Genomic DNA, 23,192 nt, shown 5'->3' with positions numbered 1-23,192 from the left:
ATTCCAGTATGCTCCTCATGGAGTGGAAGTCTGTGTGGAATAGAAATAAATAAGGCTTCTGCAAGGGAGACTGAGGTTCCCAGCACTTCAGTCTCTCTCAGACTACAGAACGCCAAGGTGAAAATCTTCTGACATTTTTGGTTCTGTCTGGAATTTGGTGGTTGGTATTCTGTTAACATTACTCATCTAGTTACAGGTCATGCCAGTCACATCTTTCCGTGTCCTTCCCTTTCAACTCAGAGGTATAACAGCACAGCCCTTGTAGAGCTTTTTCCAAGAATTAGAACTGGCTGCGCCTATCAAATGTGTGATGTGGGCAGCCAGACTGAGAACAGAGCCGGTGGCTGGCTGCCTGGCCTGCTTTTTCTGGCCCTCTTGGAAACTGGATCCCACAAGAAGCTGTGGGTAACCTCCTCGCCTGAATCTAGTCATCAGTCACCACATGCTCCCCCACTAGCTACACATTCTTTCACAGACCATTAGCTGCATGTGCGAGTATAATGTTGTTACTGTTTGGGAGACATTTGCTGAATCCAACAGGAAATCAGTCCTTCCCTTGTTTACCTAAACCGCCATGCCAAAAGAGTATGTGCCCTCTGCCTAATGAGGGAGATGAGGGAGCCCAAAGGAGGGAAGGGAGAGGAGAAGGAGGAAGAAAGCACTTCTTTGTATTCACAGAGGATACCCCAGAACGGGTCCCTTTTTACTCCCTAAGGAAGGGTAGCTCTCATGATGGGGGGAGGGGAGTACTGTTGTAATTCTGCCCCATCCACCACCATTTACTTTGGCCGTTTAGCCTTGGTTATAAAAGTTTACAATCTTTGGACTTTTTCTTCTCTCCTCCTACTTTTTATACCTTAACCTTTCCAATCCATGTTTCACCATGGAGTCTGGGGAGGGAATTGGGAAGCAGGCTGTAAGCTACTATCAGAGAAATGTAGTGGGGCTGTTGTGGGTAGAATGTGTGCCCCGCACATCTTGATCACCAGGTCACCAGGGGTAAAAAGGGGTAGAGTTAGTGTGCTGGGAACTACAAAGAATCAGAGCCAGTCTTGTCTCTCTAGCAGTCCATAGTGAGCAACGTTTATTGGCATCAGGGTGTCAGACCTGTAAGGATCATCTCTGAAGTGTGTCTAAGTGGAGAAAGGATTAAGAATCATGTCCAAGAAGACCGTGGAATTTTGTATCACCTGAGCAAGGGCATTTCACAGCCACATCAAGCAGGGGTGGTGGCCTTTCCTAGGTTTAGTCCTTAACCAAATTAAATGTTCTCCCTTCTGACTTCTCCATGGTCTGCTCTCCCTCACCCTACCAGACCTGTCTTCTTTTTCCTGCAGAGATGAGTGGCTTGTTTGACCCATGTTCTTTCCATTGCAAAATTTTATTCAATGCAACATTCACTCCAGAAACTTGGGAGACCTGACATTTAGGCCAGTCCTGAGAAGCACAGTGATCTTGCCTGCCAGGTTTATGGCAAGTGTTTTTCCCTTTGCAGAGGCTGAGACAGTGGCTGGGGTCCATGTTACCCCAGCAGTCTTTCTGCCTGGCCTTCTCTTGCTGCTCTGCATGAAGGCCCTATCTGGCTACTTCTGTGACTCTAGCCCCTTCTCAAGCACTCAGTGACTGGTGGGTTTGGCCCATCAGGAGATAAGGGGATGCCTGAGGCCTAAGCTTCCAGGGATATCAGAAATACCCATACGTGCAGTAGGATAAAGGGAAGGACACTGAAGAACAGACTCTTAGAGAGTATGACAGCTGAGTTCTGAATGGGGACAGATCGAGCAAGGGACTGAATTCACCAGCTTCCCTGCCAGTTGTGACTTGGACACAAGTTGTGTCGCTTTGAGCTCCTAGCAGAGAGCTGACCCCTCCTGTGTATTTTGGTCCTCCTCCAAGACATTCGCAAAGCACCATTTAGATGGGAAACTGGGCCGTAGTCCATCCCTAAGGAACTGATTGCTCCTGAAGCAGGAGCTCTGAGGCAAGACTAGGTCTCCTTATGGAAGAGGAGCTCAGCTAAATAAAACCTGGAAGCCATAGTCCAGAGACCAGGCCCTTAGGGGACAGGCCCAGGGCCATCCTGAGGGAGCAGTGCCATCCTGGTTTGGTGATCTTGCCATCAAAAGGCTTCCTGAGCGTGTTGCTGGTGCCCCTTGGCACCGGCCCCTTTCCCTCTGAGTTAGGGCTCTGTGAAGGGCATGGCTCCAATAAGCTGAGGTATCTGGTGTGTGGGCAGCAGCTAGGAGTGTGCGGTGACGGCTTCAGATGAGGTTGTTCCTGAGACGCTGCTCCTGCTCCAGGGAGAGCTCTGAGTTAGCCCGGTACGAATCCCCTGTGGAGCAAAGGAGGACAGGTAAGAGGCCAACCGGACCAGTCTCATCCTTCCCTGACAACTTCACAAACACACCAGTACATTCTGCCCCAGCCTGGCCTTTACATCAGGTTACTCATGGGCACAAACCACCCATTTTCTAGAAGTAGGTGCTGACAGATGTGTAGCTGCAGGGACATCAGGAAGAATAGGTGTACTGAGTGGGAAGGGTGGTGCTGGTTACTCTCCTTTGCCCCCCCCCATTCATTCTCCACCCTGCTCTGCTCTCCTGGAGACCTGGCCCCTAGACACTGCCTTGCCCTGACTCCCTCATCTTCTGGCTTCTGGTTGATTTAGGTCCATGGGAAGCAACAGCAGGAGATTAGAGGGTGGGAGGAGAGAGAGGTCGGGGTGTTTCTTCCCGTGTCTGCAGTGATGGTCTCCTGTGACTCTGTCTGGCCAGGCTTTCCCTGCCCCACAGCTCTAGCTGTCGCCTGGCTCCAGGACACCCTTTGCCTCTTCCAGCCTAAAGTGATAACATTCCACTCTTGCTTGTCTTACTCGTCTCAACACCCCTCATCTTAGTCCTACTCACACCTCTGTATAGTCCTTTCATTCAATAACTTCACACTCTCACCTGAGTGTGCCCTCTGTGTTCTGCAAGGACCCTGGCAGGGGTCAGAGCTGCATGCTGCTGCTTCCCTCCTCACTGCCCTGGGCCCCGTGCCGCCGGCCCCCAGCATTGTGGGGGTTCTGCTTCCACACAGGCAGCCTTACGTTTCAACTCCTGTTATTTCTCTCCCGTTCCTGTCTCAATAGCAGCAGAATCTACTCAGTCACACAATTTCCAGTCCTTCAACTATTTCTTCTTCCTCTTCTCACTGTCTTCCATCTGTTGTCAGAGTTGTCTTTTGAAAACACAAATCTGATCTTTTTGCCTCCTTGACTGTCAGTGGTTCCCAGAAGGCCACAGGATGAAGTCCATCCTCTTAGAACCATCGTAAACCTCCCTGCAAAGGTCTCTAGTGGGTTTGAGTACATGGCCCTATTTTACAAAAGAGAAGACTTCTGAGCTGGAGATTTCCTCACTTATACTGCTAGAAGGTGGTGGGACTGGCTTTGGTACCCAGTGAAGCCCCTCTGAAGCCAAATCCTATGCTCTTTCTCCTACTCCTCCCTTCTCTGACTTGTGCCTCTCCTTTGAAACCCAGCTCAAATATCACTCCCTCTGGGAAACCTTGGCTAGCTTCCAGTCTGTTGCTTAGGGAGAATGCTGCTTGCTCAGCATTAGTTAATTGTGGTTTGGGGTACTCAGTAGGCTTGGGGCTATCCATTTTCATGTCTGCTTACCCTACTTGACTCGTAGCTCCACATTTTACTCCTATTTGTGTTCCTAGTACCTGGCACGGTGTTCAACACAGAAGGTCTTAATAAATGTTCATTGACTGAATGGACAATCCTGCTCCACCCCATGTATGCAACGTGTGGGTGTGAACACATACACCCCACAGCAAATGCAAGCATTTGAAGCTTGAAGACAGAGGGATTGCGACCTTTCTTTACAGACAAGTGGGGCAACCACTTCCTTATTCTGTCCCCCACTGGATCGTTGCTTCTTTGATACTACCAATCCTGCAAGTGTCCTGTTCCCCACGGTCCCCTTCTTGTAAGCAGTAATCACAGCTGGAAATTGCAGCACAGATCTGGGGGACTTCTACATTTTGAGGCAGTCAGCCTAGGATGTAGGCAACTAAGAAAGACCATATGAAAAGAAGGGGAGAAATAACACTGGGAAAGGGAAATCTGGACATAGCCTAAAGTAACAGGAAAGATTCCAGGACAGATGGGAGATGAGTTTACAATCCACACAGCCTTAAGGACAACGCGGGATATAGAAGAGGTGGTTACTCTTCTACAGAAGGCCATGAGGCTGATGGCAGTTTGCTCCAGAAATCTACCCGCTGTGAAGCTGTCAAAGTAAATTCATCTCTGTCCCATCCCTAGCCTTGTACGCACACACTGAAGTCACACACAGGTGCGTTTAGGGGCTTCCAGCTCTCCAAGCCCACACATGGCTGGTCTCACAGTGGCCCACAGTTACCTGTGTGGCAGTTGTGCAGCCAGACCCGTTGCCCGTCATACTTGCAGCGGCACCGCATCATGTTGTTAGAGAAATCTGACTCTGCCACCTCATACTTGGGGTTCACAACCACCTGGAGTGAGAGCAGAGGACGGCTGAAAACAGGTGATCTGGCCTCTGGGTTGACTGTGGCTGTGGTAATCCCCTGCATTTCATGTAGCCTTACAAAGCGTGTTCGTATTCTTTGCTTCATTAATCCTTACAATCACCCCAGAAAGTGGGCATTAATGTCCTTATTTTATAGATGGGGACTGAACTGTGACTTGTCCATTGTTCAGTGAATCAGGACTCAAACCTAAGTCCTCTGGATCCTGATTCTTTCCCTAACAGTATAGCTCATTCAACTGCCAGACCTGCCAGAGACCTATTTATGAAGCTCTCTTTCTTCACTGGACCTCAGGGAAAATTTTGGAACATCTGAAAGAAATGGAGCTCCTGTGGGGAATCCCCAAGCCCACTTACCTGGAAGATATAATCCCCAGGGCTCACGTCTGTGATATCCACCCACTGGCAATCGATGTCGTGTCGGTAGGTGTCCCAGCATCCAACGGTCACTCCCTGTTCCCCAAAATTAGCACACGCATAGCGCCTCTGCATTCCTGTAAGGGAGCGTACTGACAGTTATTGAGGCACTGAATAGGTGCTCGGGACCAAGACTCTGCTAGGTCTTTCACATCCTTTATCGTTTAATCCTCACACCATCCTTGCCAGTTGAACGCCATCAGACTAGGGACCTGAGCTTCAGCTAAATATCCTGCCAATTGGTGCTAGAATTCCTGCTAACCAGGAATCCAGCACTGTAGCAAAGCCCCTCTGTGACAGGTTATTTCTTTGGATGCTCTAGTGGAGATTCCTGTTGGCCTAGGAAATGTGGTTGCAAGGTTCCAGCCCTACTCTGTTAATTCACTTGTCCATCCATCCATCCAACCCTCTGAAGAGCCAGTGTTTTACCATGCCATTCCTAAGGGCTGGGGACTGTGGGTTTGCAAATAGGAATCACATTCCATGCCCTCAGAGAACTCAGTAGAAGTGAAACAGTTCTGCAACTATTATCCAAGAAAAAAAGTGTTAAGCATCTTAAAAGTGGTACAAGGTGTGCTGGGAATGCAGAGGAAGTAGAGAAGTTAAGAAATTGATCTGTTTGAATGGCCTCCAAAGCTTACTGTTGCCAGGCCAGTCTCCAGATGCCTGAGGCTGTTGAGCAGGACAGAGGCCATCCTGAACCCAAAGGGGCCAAGGAATATAACAAAGGAGGATAATGCTAACAGGAAACCACATACCTGTGGGGCAATTTGTGTCCTCTAGACAGAAGCTGGCCTTGTGCCCCTCAGCCACCTTGGAGCCATTGAGAGTGAGGAGGTCATAGTGGGTGAAGACCTCAATGCTGTGGTAGTGCCTGTAGAGGGGGCAGAGCTGTCAGCCTGCAGCAACAGGAGACGATCCTCACGGAGGAGCTGGCAGGGAAGACTGAGGCACTGGGCCCCATCATTACCCAGAGAGGAACATTATAATAGGGCAATGCCCTTCTCCCTCCCAAACCCAAGATTAGTGTGACCCATGCCCTACTTTGCTGGTACCCCTGCCAGGCAGCAAGACACAGATGCCCCATCACCTAGGGTCTCACCCCAGGTGAGGAGAGGTAAAAGCTCCAGGAGACTGTGCCCGGTGACAAGGCATGAACCCTGGGGGTAGAAGGAAGGGACACTTCTAGGGACCAGCCTCAGAGCAGAGCTGCTGAGAAGGGATGCTTACTCCGCTCCTTGCCAGCCTGGGTCCAAATTGCTACCATTGTTTCCAATCCAGTTCTAATGACAACTCTGTTCATGCTACAGGGAAAGGTGCTTATTAGCTCAGCAAGGCCAAGTCATGAAGTCACTGCCCGTTCCTCTCAGCTTTCCCCACCCACGCCTGTGTCCTCAAGCAAAAACACCATTTTTCCATTCTGCCTTTGTTGCAGACATCGTCTCTCCTTCTGTCTGGGCTGGAGACTCCTGGTAGGAAAGAATGCTCATTGTCTCCTTTCAACGCCAGTGTCTGTGCTCCTCTTCAGGGGCCTGGCTTTGCTGCTGCAAAACCCAGCAAGCTTTTCCTGCAGAGCCAGCATCCTGGATGGGGTGGCTATTTTGGGTCTCGAGGTTTCTAGGAGTCTCCACTTCACCCGGCTTTTAAAGACGAGGCCTAAGCCCAACAAAGAAATTGTCCAATATCATTTTAACAGACCAGCTCTGCTGGCAGTGACTGCTCTGCTGGACACTGCTGTAGGAAACGGATAGTGGGCATATCCAGGGCAGGCAAGAAAGTGATGGAGAGGGCAGACTGATGCCCCGGGATTCCTCACTGCCTCCTGGAGGCGAGGCCAGTAGGGCAACTAGGAAGGCTCTTTCCCAGAGCGCACACTCCTCCCAGGAAAGTTTGCCTGGGGCCAGGGAAAGACCAGACTGGCTTGGTCCCTGGATCATGCTTTTTGTCTCTCTAGAGCCAAGGCATAAGCAGGCACTAACCTGTGGCACTGGTGCCAAATCCAGCTGTGGCGTCCCGTCTTGGGACGGAAGTCGGCCCGGCCCAGGTTGTGGATCTGTGAGGAGAAGCGCAGAAGGCGCCGGTGTCCGTAGGGCCAGTTCATGTGGTCCGCAGACTGGGACAGGCAGTTCTCTTCGTGGGCACAGTACAGCTGGCTGAGCGGCCGGTCCTCCAGGTAGGCCGTCTCCTGCACCAGCTGGGCGTTCATCACGAGGTCCGGAGCACCTGGGCAGTGGAGGCGCAGAGGCTAGGCAGGCAGCCTTTTCTGCTCCCTGGCACGGGGGACAGGCCGCCCCCGGAATAAGCTCTTGGAGGGTCCCGGAAGAGTATGGTGGTTTAGGAGTCGGGAGATGCGAGTTCTAATAACAAAGGAAAGATCTAGCGCCTTGACCTGGGAGGCAGCTACAGTGTCACGGTGAAGCTTGCTGGCTTTGGAGCAAGGCCACCTGGGTTCCTGTCTTGGCTTAATTTCCGACTACACCATTAACTAGTTCTGTGACTTGCTTAAACTTTTTGTCTATTATTTTCCTCAACTGTAAGATGGAGATAATAATATTAATGTGATAATACCTACAACATGCTTAGATCGGCGTGTGGCCCATGGTCAGCACACAGCTGATGTAAGCTAGTATTTCTTCTGCAGGATACTGCCCAGCCTGTAAGTGCCTTTGTAGCCACGCTCATCTCACCCCTCAGGGAGCTCTGCTGATATCTAACCTGGTTACCTCAGCTCAGTCACTCTTTCTCTGGGCCTCAGCTCCTTCAGTGTCAGGCACAGAGGGGAGAGGGCTGGGAGCGAGAATTGGAAGAGATCGTCTCCGAGCCTGCTCCTGAGTTCTGCCTTTCTTTTCCATTCTGCTGCCGTTCCTAAGCCTGTGCTTCCTCCAAGGTTCCTGTTCTACCCTGACTGCTGTCATGGTGTTCACACCAGACTGTTCATCCTGTGCATCCTCCTTTGAGGCATTGTGGACATTCTGGTGCTTCTCTGTGCATGAAAGTCTAATGTGCTGGAGGCTGTGTCTCCCTCGGCTGCTCAGTGCCTCTCCCTTTCCCTTCTGTCACGGGGCTCTTACCCTCCTCGGAAGCCCCTGCCTCCTCTACCACTGCTGTCCTTCACATGTGTCAGTCTAGAAATGTGGAGATCCACAGCATTAACCATGTGAAATCAAGAGAGAAAAGTTGCCTATTCTCAATGCTTATTCGTGCAAAAGCAGGGTTATAGTTGAGATCTGGGGCAGAGCCATCCTGTGGGTGAACCCGTGCGCCGACGATGCTGAGATGGGAACACGGGTTTACTGCAGTGGACAGGCACCGAGGGTGGGACTGAGGGTGTGGCTGGTTTGCTGTCTGATGTCTGTACTGTCACTAAATGTTACTGAAACTCCTTTGGTATATTTTGGAAAGAGCCAGGGTATGCCAAACCCTAGAGTTCTGACAAACCCTAGAGTTCCTGAGGGAAAGGTGTGCTTTTTCAGAGAGAATGAGAAGAGAGTAAAGACAAGAAAGAAGTGAGGAAAGTCACAGAGGAGAAATGGGGACGGCCATGGAGGTGGCAGGTCAGCTGTCTGTGCTCAGCCACTTTGAAGCATCAAATGCATTCAGGAGAGCTGCCACTCCAGGCAGTAGAACAGAGGGGAACAAGGTTCCCAGGAGAGGAGAGGGTGGGGAGCAGGCCCCCAGTGTGCTGGGAGTCTTGGTGCCGGGAAGGCCCTCTCTGAAGCCCCATCACCCTGCAGGCTGGTGTTCTTCCAGTGTGCGCTAGACAGAGAGGTGGCCCTAAAGCTCGCTGACAGAGGTTAAAGATGTCTTGGCTTTGAAGCTTCGCTGGGAAGAAGATCAAGTAACCACTCCGGCTGGTGGCAACCTGCAGCCTTTGGAATGGATATAGTTATCTGGGCCCAGACCTGGTTGGCAGATGTCAAGCAGATGCTGCTACCCCAAGAACCTGGGGGCGTGGGGCAGACCGATGCCTCAAAATGGTCTTGTCCTAAAGCCTTTTGGTTAAATCCCACAGCCCACTGTAGGCCCACGTTTCCTCACATTTCCATACCCTCTACAACAGCTTTTAAACTCTTTTCCTACTATACACCACAGTAAGAAATGTATTTTATGTTGTGACCTAGTACACATGTACATAATTCCAGGAGAAAAATACTACCCTTACTAAATATAACACATTCTGTTGTTTTTCTGTCCCGTTTCGGTTTAATTTATTGGTCATGACATGAAAGTTGAAAAACACTGTTGTGTATCCTTACGTTTTCACGTATTTTCTGTTTTAATTCTCATAGTAACTCCATGAGATGGGCAGGGCAGGGTCTGTATCCCATGTGGCAGGTGCCTTGGCCACACACAGCTGGTAAATGGCAGAGCTGATGCTCCACATCCAGCCCTCCTTCCACACCCCAACCCTGCCTGCGGTGGAGCTGGGACCAGCACTCGGGCCCTCCCTGAGATCAGGAGGTGCAGGCTTGCCAAATTGGGGAGCCCAGGCCTGCCTGTCCCACTGGCCCCTCCTGTTACTCACTGTCTGTGCAGGAGACTCCGGCTGAAAAGCGCCCGGTGCCATGGGAGCAGTGCACTGGCCCATGCCTTTGACACTGCTGCAGGGCCATCTCTGTGCCTGAGCAGCGCACCCCGCTCATCACCACTTCTCCAGCCCCTGGCGTCCCCTGCCAGTACCAGGTGTCCTAAGAAAACAGCCAGTGTCACCCAGTTAGGCCTGAGATGTGCTCTTGGAGTCATTTCCACAAACTCCCATCTGAGGCATGGACCCTGTCCGACCATCCCCACCGGGCGGGCTGTGCCCAGCCTTGGTCTGAAAATCTTTAGTTCCTCTTTGGACCCCTCTGGTATTAGAAATTTCTTCCATGTATTGAGACAAATATCCACCACTGGCCCTGCTCCCACCCCTCTCCCCGACTGCAGGCCTCAGCTATTTGAAGAGGGTAGCCCTGTTCCCTTCCTGCCCACTCAGGCCTGTCCCATTTCCCCAGCTGTTCTTTATACAGCCCCAGATGGTCGAGCCCAGTTCTCCAGGGCAAGATGTGCCTGCATTGCCCGGCAGGCAGCACGAGTGAAGGTGAAGAGGTTTCTCCATCACAGCAATGCCCCAAGCCTCTTGATTTTGTCTCCCTGATATCTTTTGAATCTATCCACTTGTTTCCCCCATGACTGCCACTAGCTCAGTCCAAGCCAGCATCACTTCTCAGCTGGGCTACTGCTACAGTGTGTTTCCCTGCATTCACGTGAATCTCCACCCCAATGGTTTGTCACACAGCAAGGAAGAAGCCTTTTACAAATCTGCGCTGCAGGCTTTGAATGGTCTTGCCCTTGCCTCCTCCCCAACCCTCGCACGTCACACCACTCGCTCTTGCCTCCACCCAGTCAAGCTGCCTCTGGCCACAAGGTCTTTGCGTGGGCTGTTTACTCCTCCTCCACCTCGTCTGGCTAACTTCTATTCATCTTCCCTGCAGACACAATTATGTGCCTGTTGTGTGAACATTTTATGAATGACTGCCTCCCTCACTTGACTGTACGGGATGACTGACTGCTCTGTGAGGCAGGACGCCTGTCTTGTTCACAGTATCCCCAGCACCCAGTTTCACCCAATAATTAATTGTTGAATGAATGAATGGAGGGTGAGCAGCTTTAGCACAGGAAGTTTTGGAGCACAATAGGGACCTACCTTGATGGCATGGTTGGCAAAACCCAGGCCAAGCTGTCGGCAGGCCACCATGGCTTCATTGAGGCCCCAATGGTCACTGCACACAGCCCCCCAGCGTTGGACCCCGTTCACCTCCACCTGCACCTCCACCACACCTTCCTCAGGGCTGCGCCCGCCAGCCAAGCGCACCTGCAATGGTCAGGGTGTGTGAGGAGCAGGGCCACCTCAGGAGGGGAGAGCTTGGGGCTGCCAGCCTGGAGACCTGCCCAGGCCAGCTGCCGCGTGGCCCTGGACCTAAGGACATTTTATCAGATAGTCCCTAATGTCCCTGCCCACTTGAGGAATCTGACTTAAAGCGCCTGCACCTGGGCTCCTGCTCTGGTCCTTGCCTTCCTGCTACTTGAACTCCTACCATTAATGATGACCTGACAACTGCCAAGGGCTTCATATCTATATTGTCCCACTCACAATGACCCTATGAGACAGAAAACCCCATTTTACAGAAGAGAACCAAGATCAGAGACTCGTTCACAGTCCACATTAGCGTGACACTTGAACTCTGACCATCCCACGAAGCCTCTCAGTGCCACTCCCCAGCAGGATACCTGTGGCCCTCTGCCCTAGGCACCTTCTCTTGACTTCACAGGGACCTGAGAGGGTGTGGTGGGAGACCCATCCCCCCGAGGAGTCTGCATTGATATTCTGATATCTTGAGGCCAGAGCCTGGCCCTGAGGGAAAGTAGGCCAAGCCAGGGGAGACTCAGAGGAGAGGGCGTTCCAGGCAGGCTCCAAGGGCAGGACTAGCTGCCTCCCGTGACCCCTCCCCACTGGCTCCATGTTGTGTCCTGGGGCTATGTCAGGGCTTCCCAGCACCGACCGGAGGCCAGGCCCAGACCCGAGCTCACCTGATTCTGGAAGCCCATGTTAGGGATGTTGCATCTCACTGCAGCATCGTTCTCATGTTGGCAGCCATTCTGGGACCCTTCCAGGGATGGGCACTCACTGAGGGTCTGCTCATATCCCCTGCAGCGCACCTCACTCAGGTGGATGGGCCCCAGCGCTGCAGAAGGGAGGGACAAGGTCTGTGGGGGACTCCATCTCTGCAGCCCCACACCTGTGGCCTCTCCTCCACAGAAGGGGAGCACTTCTGGGCCCTGGCACCCTAGGGCCACCAAAGGGTGGACCAGTGGCCCATCCAGGCTCCCACCCCAACCCACCCCACCCCAGGCCTTCTTACTCACCTTGGCCCAGCTGGGCCCCAAAGAGGGCCTCCCGAGCAGAGCCAAAGCCGAGCTGACGGCACACGACGCTGGCGGAGATGAGGTTCCACCCGTGGTCACAGACCGTGCCCCACTGGCGGTTCATGAGCACCTCCACCCGGCCCTCGCCCACCTGGGCCCCGGAGCGGAGCCGAACCTTCATCTCCTGCTGGGAGAAACCCCGGCTTCAGGGAGGGTGGAGGAGGAGGCAGGGTAGGGGCTGCGCCACCACGGGAGCCCCTTCAGGCCAGGCAGAGCCAGAGACCTGAGTCCAGCCCCACCTCTGACTTCTGTGGCTGTTACCTTAAATAAGTCATTTTTCTCAACCCCCTTTTCTTCAGTGACAAAGAACCACCACACAAATACCAGCAAAAACAACTCCTAGCTCTCACAAAAGAGCCTTAGGAGCTGGGTCCCTGGGCGTCACAGCCTGCCCCCTGATCACGAGGCAAGCCCCTCCTCTCGCCCAGCTGCGGCTGTCCTTCGGGTTAAACTAGAGCAACGCCTCCCAGACAGATCTGCGAAGTGATTTTGGAGAGCTGCAGGGATGTGGTATTAATTAAACGCACTGTGGGGAGGTTGTTTCCGCTTTAATCCTCTCCCACCCCTTCCTAGTTCATCGAGGAGACCATCTCACACGGTGCTGCCGTGTCTGCAAGGCCTCTCCGGCACCTCTTCACTGCTTTTCGGAGCAAAGGGCCAGGCTCAGGTTCGATACCTTCGGCCCTCAGTGGGATGCAGCTACAAGGTAGTTACTGTTTTTACGGTTACCTTCTATTCATGGCCAGTGATGTTAGCTTTCCACTTACGGTAGGGTTATAAACGGTCCTTTTAAAATAAATCCCAAGGTTCTACCATTCTGTTATTTGCTCTCCTCCTGGTGGAAATCGATGCCGCCTTGATAGGGGTGGTTCGCCCCTTCTCCCCTTCCTGTCCTGGAGAGGCCCTCCCCATCAGGCAGGGTCCAGCGAGAGGGGGCTGTGCCTCCAGGCCTGCGTGTGAGCCTCTAGGGACTCACCTCTGCCCGGGACTCCTTGTGCCCGGGCTTCGCCTTCGGAGGGCGGAAGCGGGGCCCTGCCACACAGCTGACCACAGTGTGCATGCCACCTGGGCAGGCCGGCCGCAGCTTGCCCTGTGCTGGTGCCACCTGCACTTGGCAGTTGGCCATGTGGGGCTCTGTTCCCAGGCAGTTGACCCGGTGGATCCAGAAGGAATTCTTCTTCGTCAGGCTCTTCAGCCTGGAAGACAGGGGAGACTGAGGGTGAGGAAGGGGTTGAGGGACGGGCTCAGGACTCCAGGAGGCCTAGGCATGGGGGCGGGGAGGGGGGATTGGCGGGGAAGGGAGAGGAAAAAGGCCCTTGGTGCCACACCCCTTTCCATCCTCCCCCGAGGGTGCTGCTCCTCACCTCGACTTAGGATCCTCCATCTTCGAATTCCAGACTTTCCTGGGGGAGAGCAAACAGGCAGGGAGTGGAGTGTGTGCAGAAGTCCTACCCCCATTACCCTGGCTCCTCATGGTTGTTGCTGAGCTTGCACCAGACTTCACGGTTTGTAAACTCATCCACGAACCTTATTTCAATGCTTCACCACAGCCCTGAGGGGGTGGCCAGCCCACAGGTAATGACGGTCTCTATTTTACAGGGAGGGAAAGCAGGGCCTAGCAAGGTCCCCCGACTAACCCCAAAGTGAGGTATCTCTGCACTGGGCTGCCCCTGGGGCAGGCAGCTCCAAGCACACCCTTTCTCCAGTCCAGACAAAGGGCAGCCTTTAGGAAGCAACCCAAGGGAAGGGGCCCAGGGGAAAGGCCCTCTTGGGGACAGGTGAAAGGCCTTTCTGGTAGGGACTGCCCACCCAGAGACACTGAGGCTATAATCAGGGCTGCCCTCCTCATGGGTGGTAGGCGCGTCAGCCAGGCGCAGATGTGCAATTACCAGTAGGGAGTCAGAGGCCCATATCCCAGTCATCCGCAAGGATAGAGCCACGTGGCTGGTCTTGGAGACCAGGGTCATCTAAGTCGGAGACACAGGACAGAGCAACTAAGTCTGACTGGGGATGGGAAAGGGTGGAAGACTTAAGACAGACTGTGGGAGATCCATCCCTTGATGAGAAACGTAAATAGTTTGCACTGACAGAGCTGGTGGGGTGGTGACTGAGCATCGTTTACAGGCTGATGCAATCTCGTGACAGTGGTGTCACGTTTTTGACAGAATATTTTTGTCTCCTCTCCCAAGTGCCACGCCACCCTACGCCTGACTTACACGCAGCTCAGTCAAAGCCTGGCTTGGATCAGAGTTGAGGAAATTCACTAGGACAAAGTTGAGATAATTCCCTGCAGATTAGATGACTGAGGCCCAGATGCCTCACCGAGGCCCCAGAGCTCGCTATCGGCAGAGCTCAGAGGCCAGGACTCAGGTCGTCTGCACTTGTGGGCAGCGCCGTATCTTTACTAGTTAAGTCTAAATTTTAAATCAGGGACACAATTTTACATTTATTTACATTTCCTTTTGGGAGGATTCTGTGCTATACTCAATTCTTTTTATCTGATTGGCAAGTACAATGTTTATTTTCTGACTGTTTCTAGGAATTCCCCGGGGTCTGGAAGTTTATCTGCAATCTTGTCTTAATTATTCCAAAGGATCCCTAACCCAGGAAGTCCAGACACATTCCTCACTTGGGCCTGCTTCCCTCCCAATCCCAACACCCAATGAGTGTCCTCCCATAGACACCCACTCCTGCCAGCCTCATTGGACCCTGCAAGGTCCCACACGTGTCACACACATGCACACAGCCACTGCCCCACAGCCCTGCACGCCCAATCCCCGTGGCCCTCCGCCCAGCTGTCCTCCTACCTGTAGTAGTGGCTGTCGACAGGCGCCTCGCTGGGGAAGCCCAGCATCCCACACACCACCCTGCTGTTGTTCCTGGTCCAGCCCTGGTCACACACCTGCCGCCAGTGGCCCTCGTACTTCACCTCCACTGCTCCCTCAGTTACCGGGCTACGCCGCTTGGCACTGGCAAGGATGGGCTTGAGCCGCACCTCCTCCAGCCGCCGGCCCTGCGGGATGAGTGGTCACCATGAGCCCCAGGATTCCTGCCCCTGCCGAGGCTGCTGCAGGTCTTCACATGGGAAAGCTGGGGTTCACTGCACAGGCCAGGAAACGGAGGCCCAGAGATGGGGAGGCATTCACCAAAGGCCACACAGTGAGTGCAGGCAGAAGCTCGGTTTGTTTAGGGTCCTTTTCTCAACCCCAGGGAGAAGCAGGCAGATCTGTGCCCTCCCTGGGATCAGGATGGGAGCCCTTGGAGTCTGGGAAGCTTCCACTGGGTACCGGGGGACCTTCTTCCTGCCACCCTGGGGAGAGCTGGCGATTGGGCACAGGCCAGCTGCTTGAGACTGACAGCGGGATCCTTTGGCCCACGAGACTCCCCCACCCAACCCTAGCCCTGGATGACTTAGATCAGTGTGGAGCCCCCACATTCAGTGGGCCAGGGCCAACTGTCCTCAGACTGAGGCTGCTTGGCAGCAAAGGGTAAGAGCCAGAGACCTGCCCTGCCTGCTCCTGTTGTTTGGTTTGGGCTGTTTTTAGCTCGGGGTTGTTTGTGCCAGGAAGAGGCAGCAATTGTGGCCAGGCCTTGTGGGTAAGGCAACCCCCTACCCCCTACTGCCTCTCTCATGGGTAGCAGCTTCAGTGATTCCCGGCAGGCCCAGCCTCTGATTCTCTGTCCGCCCTGCCTCAAGCTGTGGGCCTCTATCCATGCACCTGCTCCAGGCCACAAGCAAGCACTGGGTGCCAGGGATGCTTGTTAGCCCTCAGTCTGCTCCCTTCCCCTCCCTCCTCCTCCACGCTCATCACCTGGAGGCCCTCTGTCCCCTGACCCAACCCTCAGCTCAGGCCAGGGCCTGAACAGCCTCCTCACCTGGGGCCCGAGGGCATTGGAGACCCTCTCAGAAAGATAGCCACGCTGGCGCTGGGGTTGGCACACCACCCCAACGTCCTCCGAGTGGCTGCAGTCACTGACACCCCAGCCATTAGACCCGCACTGGTCCAGGGAGCTCTCTGTGCCCGCACAGCGCACATTGTCCAGCCAGATGGGTCCTGTGGGGGATGGGATGGGGGGATGCTCAGGGACAAGCACAGAGAGGCAAGTCACGGGCTCTACCTCCTGGATAGGACCCAACAGTTATCAACTTTCTTCTTCCAATGGCTGAATACAAAATGGGGGTGGGGGAGAGGAGTTGGTTCTCCTGGGATCTTGGTATCTACAACCCTGCCTACTGCCTCCTCTTGGTATCAGGTCCTATAGAATCTGCTTTTGGAAAATGCCATGTAGGTCCAGTATTTAGATCTATGTGTTCACGCATTCATCCATCTAGCCATTCACTCAACAGCGTTTGCTGAGCACCTACTGTGTGTTGATTGCTATGTTCAGGGAATTTGAGTTGAGTGGCCGTAATGGCGGTGATGGTGGTGGCCTCACTGCCAGTGAGAATGGGAGGGTTGGACAGGGTCATCTGCAGCAGGAGCACTCAGGAAACATCTCACAGAAGAGGTCATTTGAGTTGGGTATTAAAGGACAGGTGGGAGTCTGACACATTCTGTTGGAGCCTCAGGGAGCCCAGCCCTGGGGAGGAGCCCACTACCATCTCCTTGTCATCCTGCCGGGTGGCACCTGTCACTCACCCTCCCCTGGGCCATACTTGGCGCTGTGGGCCCAGGTCAAGGCAGCCTCAAAGCCCAGCTGGCGGCAGGCCACCGTGGCCTCCTGAAGCGCGAAGTCATCATCACACACGGTGCCCCACTGGCCCTGGTGCAGCACCTCCAGGCGGCCCTCCTCCGGCTTGCTCCCTGGGCCCACCAGCCGTAGCTTCATGGTGCCCAGTGACTGCGGCCTGCTGGGAGGGGCCTGGCCCAGCAGCAGGAGCAGCAGGAGCAGCAGGAAGCTGGCTGGTAGGGACCACATTATGGTGACTTCGGGGGCAGCTGAGGTCAAGGCACCTGGGGAATGAGTAAACATGACAGTGATCACCAGCTCTACCCTGACCTCAGGCCTCTTCTGCTGCCAGAGACAAAGGATAGCACAGGTCCTTCCGTGTGTGTGTGTGTGTGTGTGTGTGTGTGTGTGTGTGTGTGTGTGTGTGTATGGTGGCACAGACTGAGTCTGGGCTCTGAGGTTAGTCGATCTGGTTCAAACCCACCATTCATTGGCCATGTGACCTTGAGGAAGTTGAAGCTTAGCCTTCCTGAGTCTCAGTCTCCTCATCTGCAAAGTGGGGACAGTAATCCTTATCTCCCAGTGTTGTGAGTGCTGAATAAAACGCTGTAAGTAAGTGCTTATCACAAGCCTACCACGTGGGAAGTGCTCAATTAACAGCTTTTCATGCAGTCTTATATGTAGAGGGGCTGGCCTTCCCTTTGAGTCATGGGGAGCCCCCAGGGGCTAGATGTCTGAGCTGGAGGAGATATTAATGATATCTGGTTCAATCTCCTCAATCTAGAAGTAAGGAATTAGGACCTAGAGAGCTTAAGAGACTTGCCCAAGCCACACAGCAGGTTCTAGATCTATGTCCATCTGCATGCATGATTCAAACATTGCTTCAACAAATGTTTTTGGAATACTTGCTTCAGGCCAATTATATTAGGCCAGGTGCTGGGACACAGAAATGAACACTACTCCCTGCTCTCAGGAAGCTCAGGGAAAACTTTCAAAGAAGGGACACTTAACCTGAGCCTTAGGTGAATGAGTTCTCCTGGGTGGGAAAGGAGGACTTCCCAGTAGAGAGAACAGGATGAGGAAAAGAGGAAAGAGGGAAGGAGGGAAGTATGTGCAAGAGCAGGAAATGCCCTCTCTTAACCTTGTACTGCAGTACTGGGGGCTTGGAGGGGACAGAGGTGGAGGGACAGGCTGGGACCAGATGGTCAAGGGCCATGTGCACCATGCAGAGGGTTTGCCCTTCATCCTGTAGGAAGTGAGGGGCACGGGAGGGTTTTAGGAAGTGACCATACACAGGGGAGGGCTCCCATCTCCAGGAGGCTGTCATCAGATTTAGGTCCTTACAGCAGATGAGCTGGGGGCTGGTCCTCCCCCTCATTCATTAGCAGCCTTGGTCCTGAGAGCAGGGTTGGGAAGAGCACAGAGGACAGTCATTGCCGGTTAGAGCTGTCAGAGTGGCCATAGCCATCAGTACAGAAGCTCCTCCACGGCCAGCTCTACTGCTGATGGGGAGCTGAGCCCGGCCCGGAAGAGCGGGTGGAGAAAGTTTGGGTCCTTGGCTCCCTGTTCAATGCTTGAGTCTTAAAAGGACTCATTCTAGGGAGACCCCTGCTTCCATGGCCACTGCTATTCTTGGGGGATCCCATAGCTGGTCAGTCTCAGTAGGGAGGGTCTTACAAGACCCCCTGCCACTCCATTCCCCATAGGCTGGTTTCTAGTTTGGAATTAGTCCTTATTTCTTCCCGCACCCAGGCCTATGCCCTTTAGCCACCAATCCTCCTGCTTTGGCGAGCCCGGGACTAGGGGAGTAGGCTCCTAGGAGTGCACCGAGATGGGCTCAGGAACGGAGCTCCATGGGAGCGGGGACTTTGTGTTGTGCCCCTGGTGCCCAGGAAAGTGCCAGGCATGTAGCTGGGTGGACATGAGGTGGCAAAACACAGTGCCTAAGCCTGCAGACTGGGAGTCAGGCTGCCTGAGTTCATGGCTCAGCTCCACCAGTTGGTTTCTGGGTGGTCTTAGGCAAGTGATTTAGTTTCTCAATGCAATAGTTACCCCTCTGTAAAATGGGGGTGGGATTCTTGTAAAGATTAAATGAATGAATACATGTTAAGCCCTTAGAAGAGCAAGCTCTCAGTTGACAGCTATTATTAACAGCAACTGAAACAGCTACTAGAGAACCATTGGTCCAGGGTGGTCCCAGCCCCTCTGGATAAGAAGGAATGGAGGCTGCATCCTAACTCAACAGCAAGTCCCTAGTACTGATACCCTTCTTTGCAACACTTCCTTCCCAGACTTAAGCACTGTTTTCCTCATGTCACTACCCAGTCGGGAGCCTGTGGGGGCTCCCTGCGGCTGTCACCACTTGCAGAGTGCTCTCTGCTTCTTGGGAGTTCCCCAGTCCCTCCCTCCTCCACGCACCCCTAAGGAGGAGGTGGACAGCTAGGGACTGAGCCAAACCGAAGTCACTGTGGGTAGGACCTTCCCCAGATGACCGGAGAGGATGGTAGGACTGGCCTCAGGGCCCTCCAACTGTTAGGACCCAGTGGTCATATTGGGTCTGGTCTGATGACCTAGTTCCCCGTCCCCAGGAGTCTGGGTGCTCCTCACTCTGCCACCAAATTATGTGACTCAAGTCAGGTGCTTTCCTCTCTCTGAGATGCAAGTGCAACATCTCTAAAATGATAGGGTGGCACTGGGAGTCCCCCATCTGTGACATGTTTTGATGAGCCAGGGGTGGGCTGAGCAAGTCTGTTGAGTGGCTGACGTCCCCAGAGTACTGTGGAGGTCTTATTAAAAGCTGTGGACAGTCCTGGGCCAGTAGGCTCCCTCCCTTCCAAGGGGCCGAGTCCTGTATAGGGAGAGCCCCTCTTCCCTGCCTTCCTGCCCACTGCAGGCCCCTCCACAGCTTCCGCTCCCATCAAATTTGTCTTCTTACATTCCCCAAACATTTCCTTCAATTCCCAGCCTCCAAGCCTTTGCTCTCATTCTTCCTTCTACTTGGAGTACCCTTTCCCTCTGTCTCAGACTATCACATTCCCACACACCTTTCCACACCTAGCTCAAATGCTATGCCCTCCACGAAGTCCCCCACCCAGACCACCCCCCCTTCCTAGCACTTGATGTCTTTACTTTCTGTGTCCACAATCCAGTGGAGTGTCTCCCCATAAATGTTCCCCCAGTGCTGAACACAGAGAAGAGAACCAGGCTGAGAAGCCTCCCTTAGAGAAGAAAATAGCCTCAAAAGCAGCAGTTCTTTTCCCAAATGAAGGAGAAAGGGACAGGGTAACGGGAAGGAAGGTTGAGGAGGAGGAGAGGTTAATAGTACATTTTAAAATATTTGTTGAATACTTATCTCCACTTTACAGATAAGAAGATGAAGTCCAGAGAAGATAAGTAACTTGCGCAGCCAGGATTCACACCCAGGCAGAGGGAGTTGGACGTGGGAGGAGGAGGGGAAGAAGGAAGGGAAGCAGGGAGATGAATGAAATTCCACCCTGTTGCTGGTTGATTTATGACCCAGCCATGGTGTGAGGGCACTGGGGTGGGTGCCAGAGCTGAGTGCAACCAACTGACAGATTCAGGATCCTTCCAGCTTGAAGTAGACCGGCACCTGATCCAGGTGCTGCCAGGGGACTCTGGCACCTGGCCTGATCTGGTCCTGCTAGGGAGGCTGGAAATGCCCAAGGGTATTCAGGAGAGAGCTGGGGGTGCTGTCCTGGTGGGCACCAGCCTCAGGAATCCCTCGAAGCCTCTTCTCTCTGGGTTTTTGGGGAGGAAGTGGGGCTTCCCCTCTTAGCCCTGATATCCTGCCTGGGACCACTGATTGGGGTGACCTGAAACAGTGCCAGCCAGCAGCTGGGCCCTGAGCTCCACCTGTCCAGGCAGAAGACATGTAGAGGTTGGAGCCCTCTGGCCGTCCTCCATCCTCTGTCCCCCAATACCTCCCACCCCAGCATAATCAGTTCTGGTCTGATTCCTTGGAGTGCCTGACTCCACCCTGCCTCTTTGTCCCCCAAGTCACAGGAATGACATCTGATCCCACCTGCTGTTTCCCTTCTCCGCCCTCACCGCCCCTTCTCCCCCCACCCTCCGTGAGACGGCAAGAGAAACAGCTACACGCAACATGTTCACAAACAAGACACGCAGGCACCCCGAGGCCGAGACGCACCACCCTGAGCTGGCCTTAGGCCAAGCTCCCCAAGTTGGTCACTTTCATTAGAAGCAGATTGGTGCGCGACTAGGGGCTGGTCTAACTATTCTTGGGACCCCCATTCCTCCCATACCCAGCCTTCAGGAACCCTCAGAAACTTGCAGACCCTCAGAGAGACAGACGTCGGACTGACAGGACAGCAAAAGACAGACCTGGCCAGGGGCCAGGCAGGAGCTCACCAGCTGGAGCGCGACGGTGCGGGGCTGGGGCCGGGACTGGGCGGCGGAGCGGCGCTAACGGGCCTCCTGGGGCGCCCTGGGGCCTTTTTATCCGCCTGCGGCCCGCTGGCGCCCCCCCACCCCACCCCGCCCGCCGCGGAGGAGGCCCGCAGGCCCCGCCCCCGGGCGGACCTGGACTCGGCGGGCGCCCCGCCCGCCGGCTCCTCCGACGGCCGAGCGCCCCCACCCCACCCCCGACGCGGGCCAGGAGGCCCCCGGGGCCCACCCGCAGCCCTTCGGCCCGGGAAGTCCTGGGGTCGCTCAGTCGCGGGACTCCAGGGGGCAGCTGTTTTCCGTGGAGGGAACTGGCGCGCTGCAGCAGGAGGGACTGTGGGAGGATCGGAGTTCCCGGGAAAGGCTCAGCGCCAGCGGGCTGCGTTTGCCCAGAGTGCAGCTGTGGCCTCGTGAATTCCCGTTGCGGCGCAGTTTCCTTCTCTGCAAAACCGGGTGATCCACCTATCCCCAGAATTGACCCGGGGATTACATTCAGTGAGTCTCGAAGGTTCTCAGCGCCCTTCACGTGGGAGAGCCTCATTGACTTAGGGTCCGGATCCCATCAGCTTGGTTACTTAGGTCAACACAGACTCCCTTCTGCGGGGACGACGGCGGGCAGGGGCGGGCAGGGGGCCCAGAGGGCTTTGTTCAAATGAGGTTAGGATGGTGTGCTGTCTATAGAGTAACAGGCAGCCCTCTCCATTGCCCCTGTCCCTCGAAGTTTCTTGAGTACTGCGGGGGCGTGAGGCCTCTTTTCTGCCCATTGTACAGTTGGGAACACTGAGCCCCAAGATACATGACTGACTTGCTCTCCAACACAATAAACCATAACTGAGAACTTAAATCCTCCACTATAACCCCTTACAAAGTTGGATGGGGCAGTTCTGGTCCTTGACAGGCTAGTGGCGGGAGGGTGTAGAGGGTGGTGTGGGGGAAGACTGTGGAATAAGACAAAAGTAGGAGAGGCTGAGAGAGGGGAGCCACATCAGCTTCGTTGGGCACCCAGGCCTGGAGCCCAACCCCTTTCCGCTAAATTCTTTCCCCTAGTCCTGGTTCCTCCCAGTGACTCAGTGTCCCCGTCTGTACAATGGGAAGATATTCAGCCTCCCAGCTTCCTCCCTAGGCCCAGATAAGTACAGCCTGACCCCACCCTTCCCCCACCTTGCCTGAGTGTCGTTCCAAAGGCTCATTCATTCAGCAAACCTTTACTGATTTTCTCCGACTTGCTAGACAGGGGGCCAGGGTGCTAGACATTGCAGCAGAGTGGATGGGAGGGGCCTACCCGTCTGGTGGGGGAGGCAGACATGTAAACAAACACTACAGGGCAGAATGTGATAAGGGGTAGGATGGCAAGGTGGACCTTTTTTATTCCTGGGTGACAGCCAGGTCACACTGACCGGGCCACTGGAGGACTACTGTTCACCCCTGGCCGCCCATGTCCCAGATGTCCCCCCAGTGCCCCTGCCCCACCCCAGCTGGGCCCAAAGCATTCCCTGTGATGAATCAACAGGAAAGAATGCTCCCAGTCTTGGGTCAGTGGCAGCAGCAGTAGCGGCCCAGCCCCTCCCCCGGGGACAATGAGGCAGCTGTGGGCTGGGGTGCCAGGTATGATTTGGCCCCCTCCCCATGCCCAGCCACCTCTCATGCTGAGCCAGGAACAACACGGAAAGCTCAGAAAACATGTGCTCCATCTGCTGCCAATCACCCTCCCAGGCCTGGCCGCCCACGACTAAAAATACCCTGGAGGCCAGGGGCTGGCCTGGGCTAGAGCCCAGGGAATGAATGGATGTTGCCCGGAAGTCCTTTACCATGCAAGGCTCTGGGCAGAGGCTGAGGCTGAGGAGCAGTGGAAGGAGGGACTTCGAGGTGGGGGGGCATGGGGTAGGGGGGTACTGTGAGCCCCCTCCTTGAGAAGTGAGGGGCTCGGGTCCCCTGCCCAGCCCCTGACTTAATAGTGGTGAGATTTTCTCTGCTGAGCCATCATCTCCTCATCCTTAAATGCTATTGCTCTGGGGGTCAAATGGGACAGTTCAGTTCATCTCATTAAGCTCTGACTTGATGGAGACTGCCTGCTTCCTCCTTCATGCCTGACTGTGCTAACAGCCCCAGCCAGCGCCGAGACCCTCTGCTGCACTCTTGATCTACAAGTCTGTGTCCAGC

General features: G+C 54.4%; 1 protein-coding gene across 4 annotated transcripts; it reads right to left on the bottom strand.

Annotated features, from left to right (window-relative positions):
• Positions 1-1,052: 1,052 nt before the first annotated feature.
• On the bottom strand, positions 1,053-21,588 carry LOXL4 (lysyl oxidase like 4). 4 transcript variants are annotated; one of them, XM_074373798.1, is made up of 15 exons: positions 20,973-21,588; positions 16,580-16,894; positions 15,816-15,994; positions 14,747-14,952; positions 13,304-13,342; positions 12,916-13,135; positions 11,880-12,066; positions 11,544-11,698; positions 10,660-10,827; positions 9,499-9,661; positions 6,953-7,196; positions 5,732-5,847; positions 4,914-5,050; positions 4,413-4,524; positions 1,053-2,332 (listed from the first exon to the last, which is right to left on the bottom strand). In XM_074373798.1, exons 1-15 carry the CDS (start codon positions 21,571-21,573, stop codon positions 2,262-2,264), a joined length of 2,913 nt encoding a protein of 970 aa, XP_074229899.1. In that variant the 5' UTR covers positions 21,574-21,588; the 3' UTR covers positions 1,053-2,261. The 4 variants fall into 4 exon arrangements, with proteins under 4 accessions (XP_074229899.1, XP_074229900.1, XP_074229901.1 ...); XM_074373799.1 differs by having other exon boundaries at positions 11,880-12,063; XM_074373800.1 differs by having other exon boundaries at positions 21,000-21,588.
• Positions 21,589-23,192: the final 1,604 nt, after the last annotated feature.

Source organism: Camelus bactrianus, chromosome 11 (assembly GCF_048773025.1).
Source record: "Camelus bactrianus isolate YW-2024 breed Bactrian camel chromosome 11, ASM4877302v1, whole genome shotgun sequence".
Lineage (NCBI taxonomy): Eukaryota > Metazoa > Chordata > Mammalia > Artiodactyla > Camelidae > Camelus > Camelus bactrianus.
This window is presented reverse-complemented; position numbering and strand designations above follow the sequence as displayed.

Excerpts from the sequence above, each read along its gene's own strand:
- LOXL4 (XM_074373798.1), bottom strand. The coding sequence starts at position 21,573 with ATGAGGCTCTCCCACGTGAAGGGCGCTGAGAACCTTCGAGACTCACTG. Across the intron at positions 12,067-12,915 it reads ACAAGGAGTCCCGGGCAGAG|CAGGAGATGAAGGTTCGGCT; the intron begins GTGAGTCCCTAG and ends GGTTTCTCCCAG. Across the intron at positions 9,662-10,659 it reads TTGCCAACCATGCCATCAAG|GACACCTGGTACTGGCAGGG; the intron begins GTAGGTCCCTAT and ends CTGTTTTCTTAG.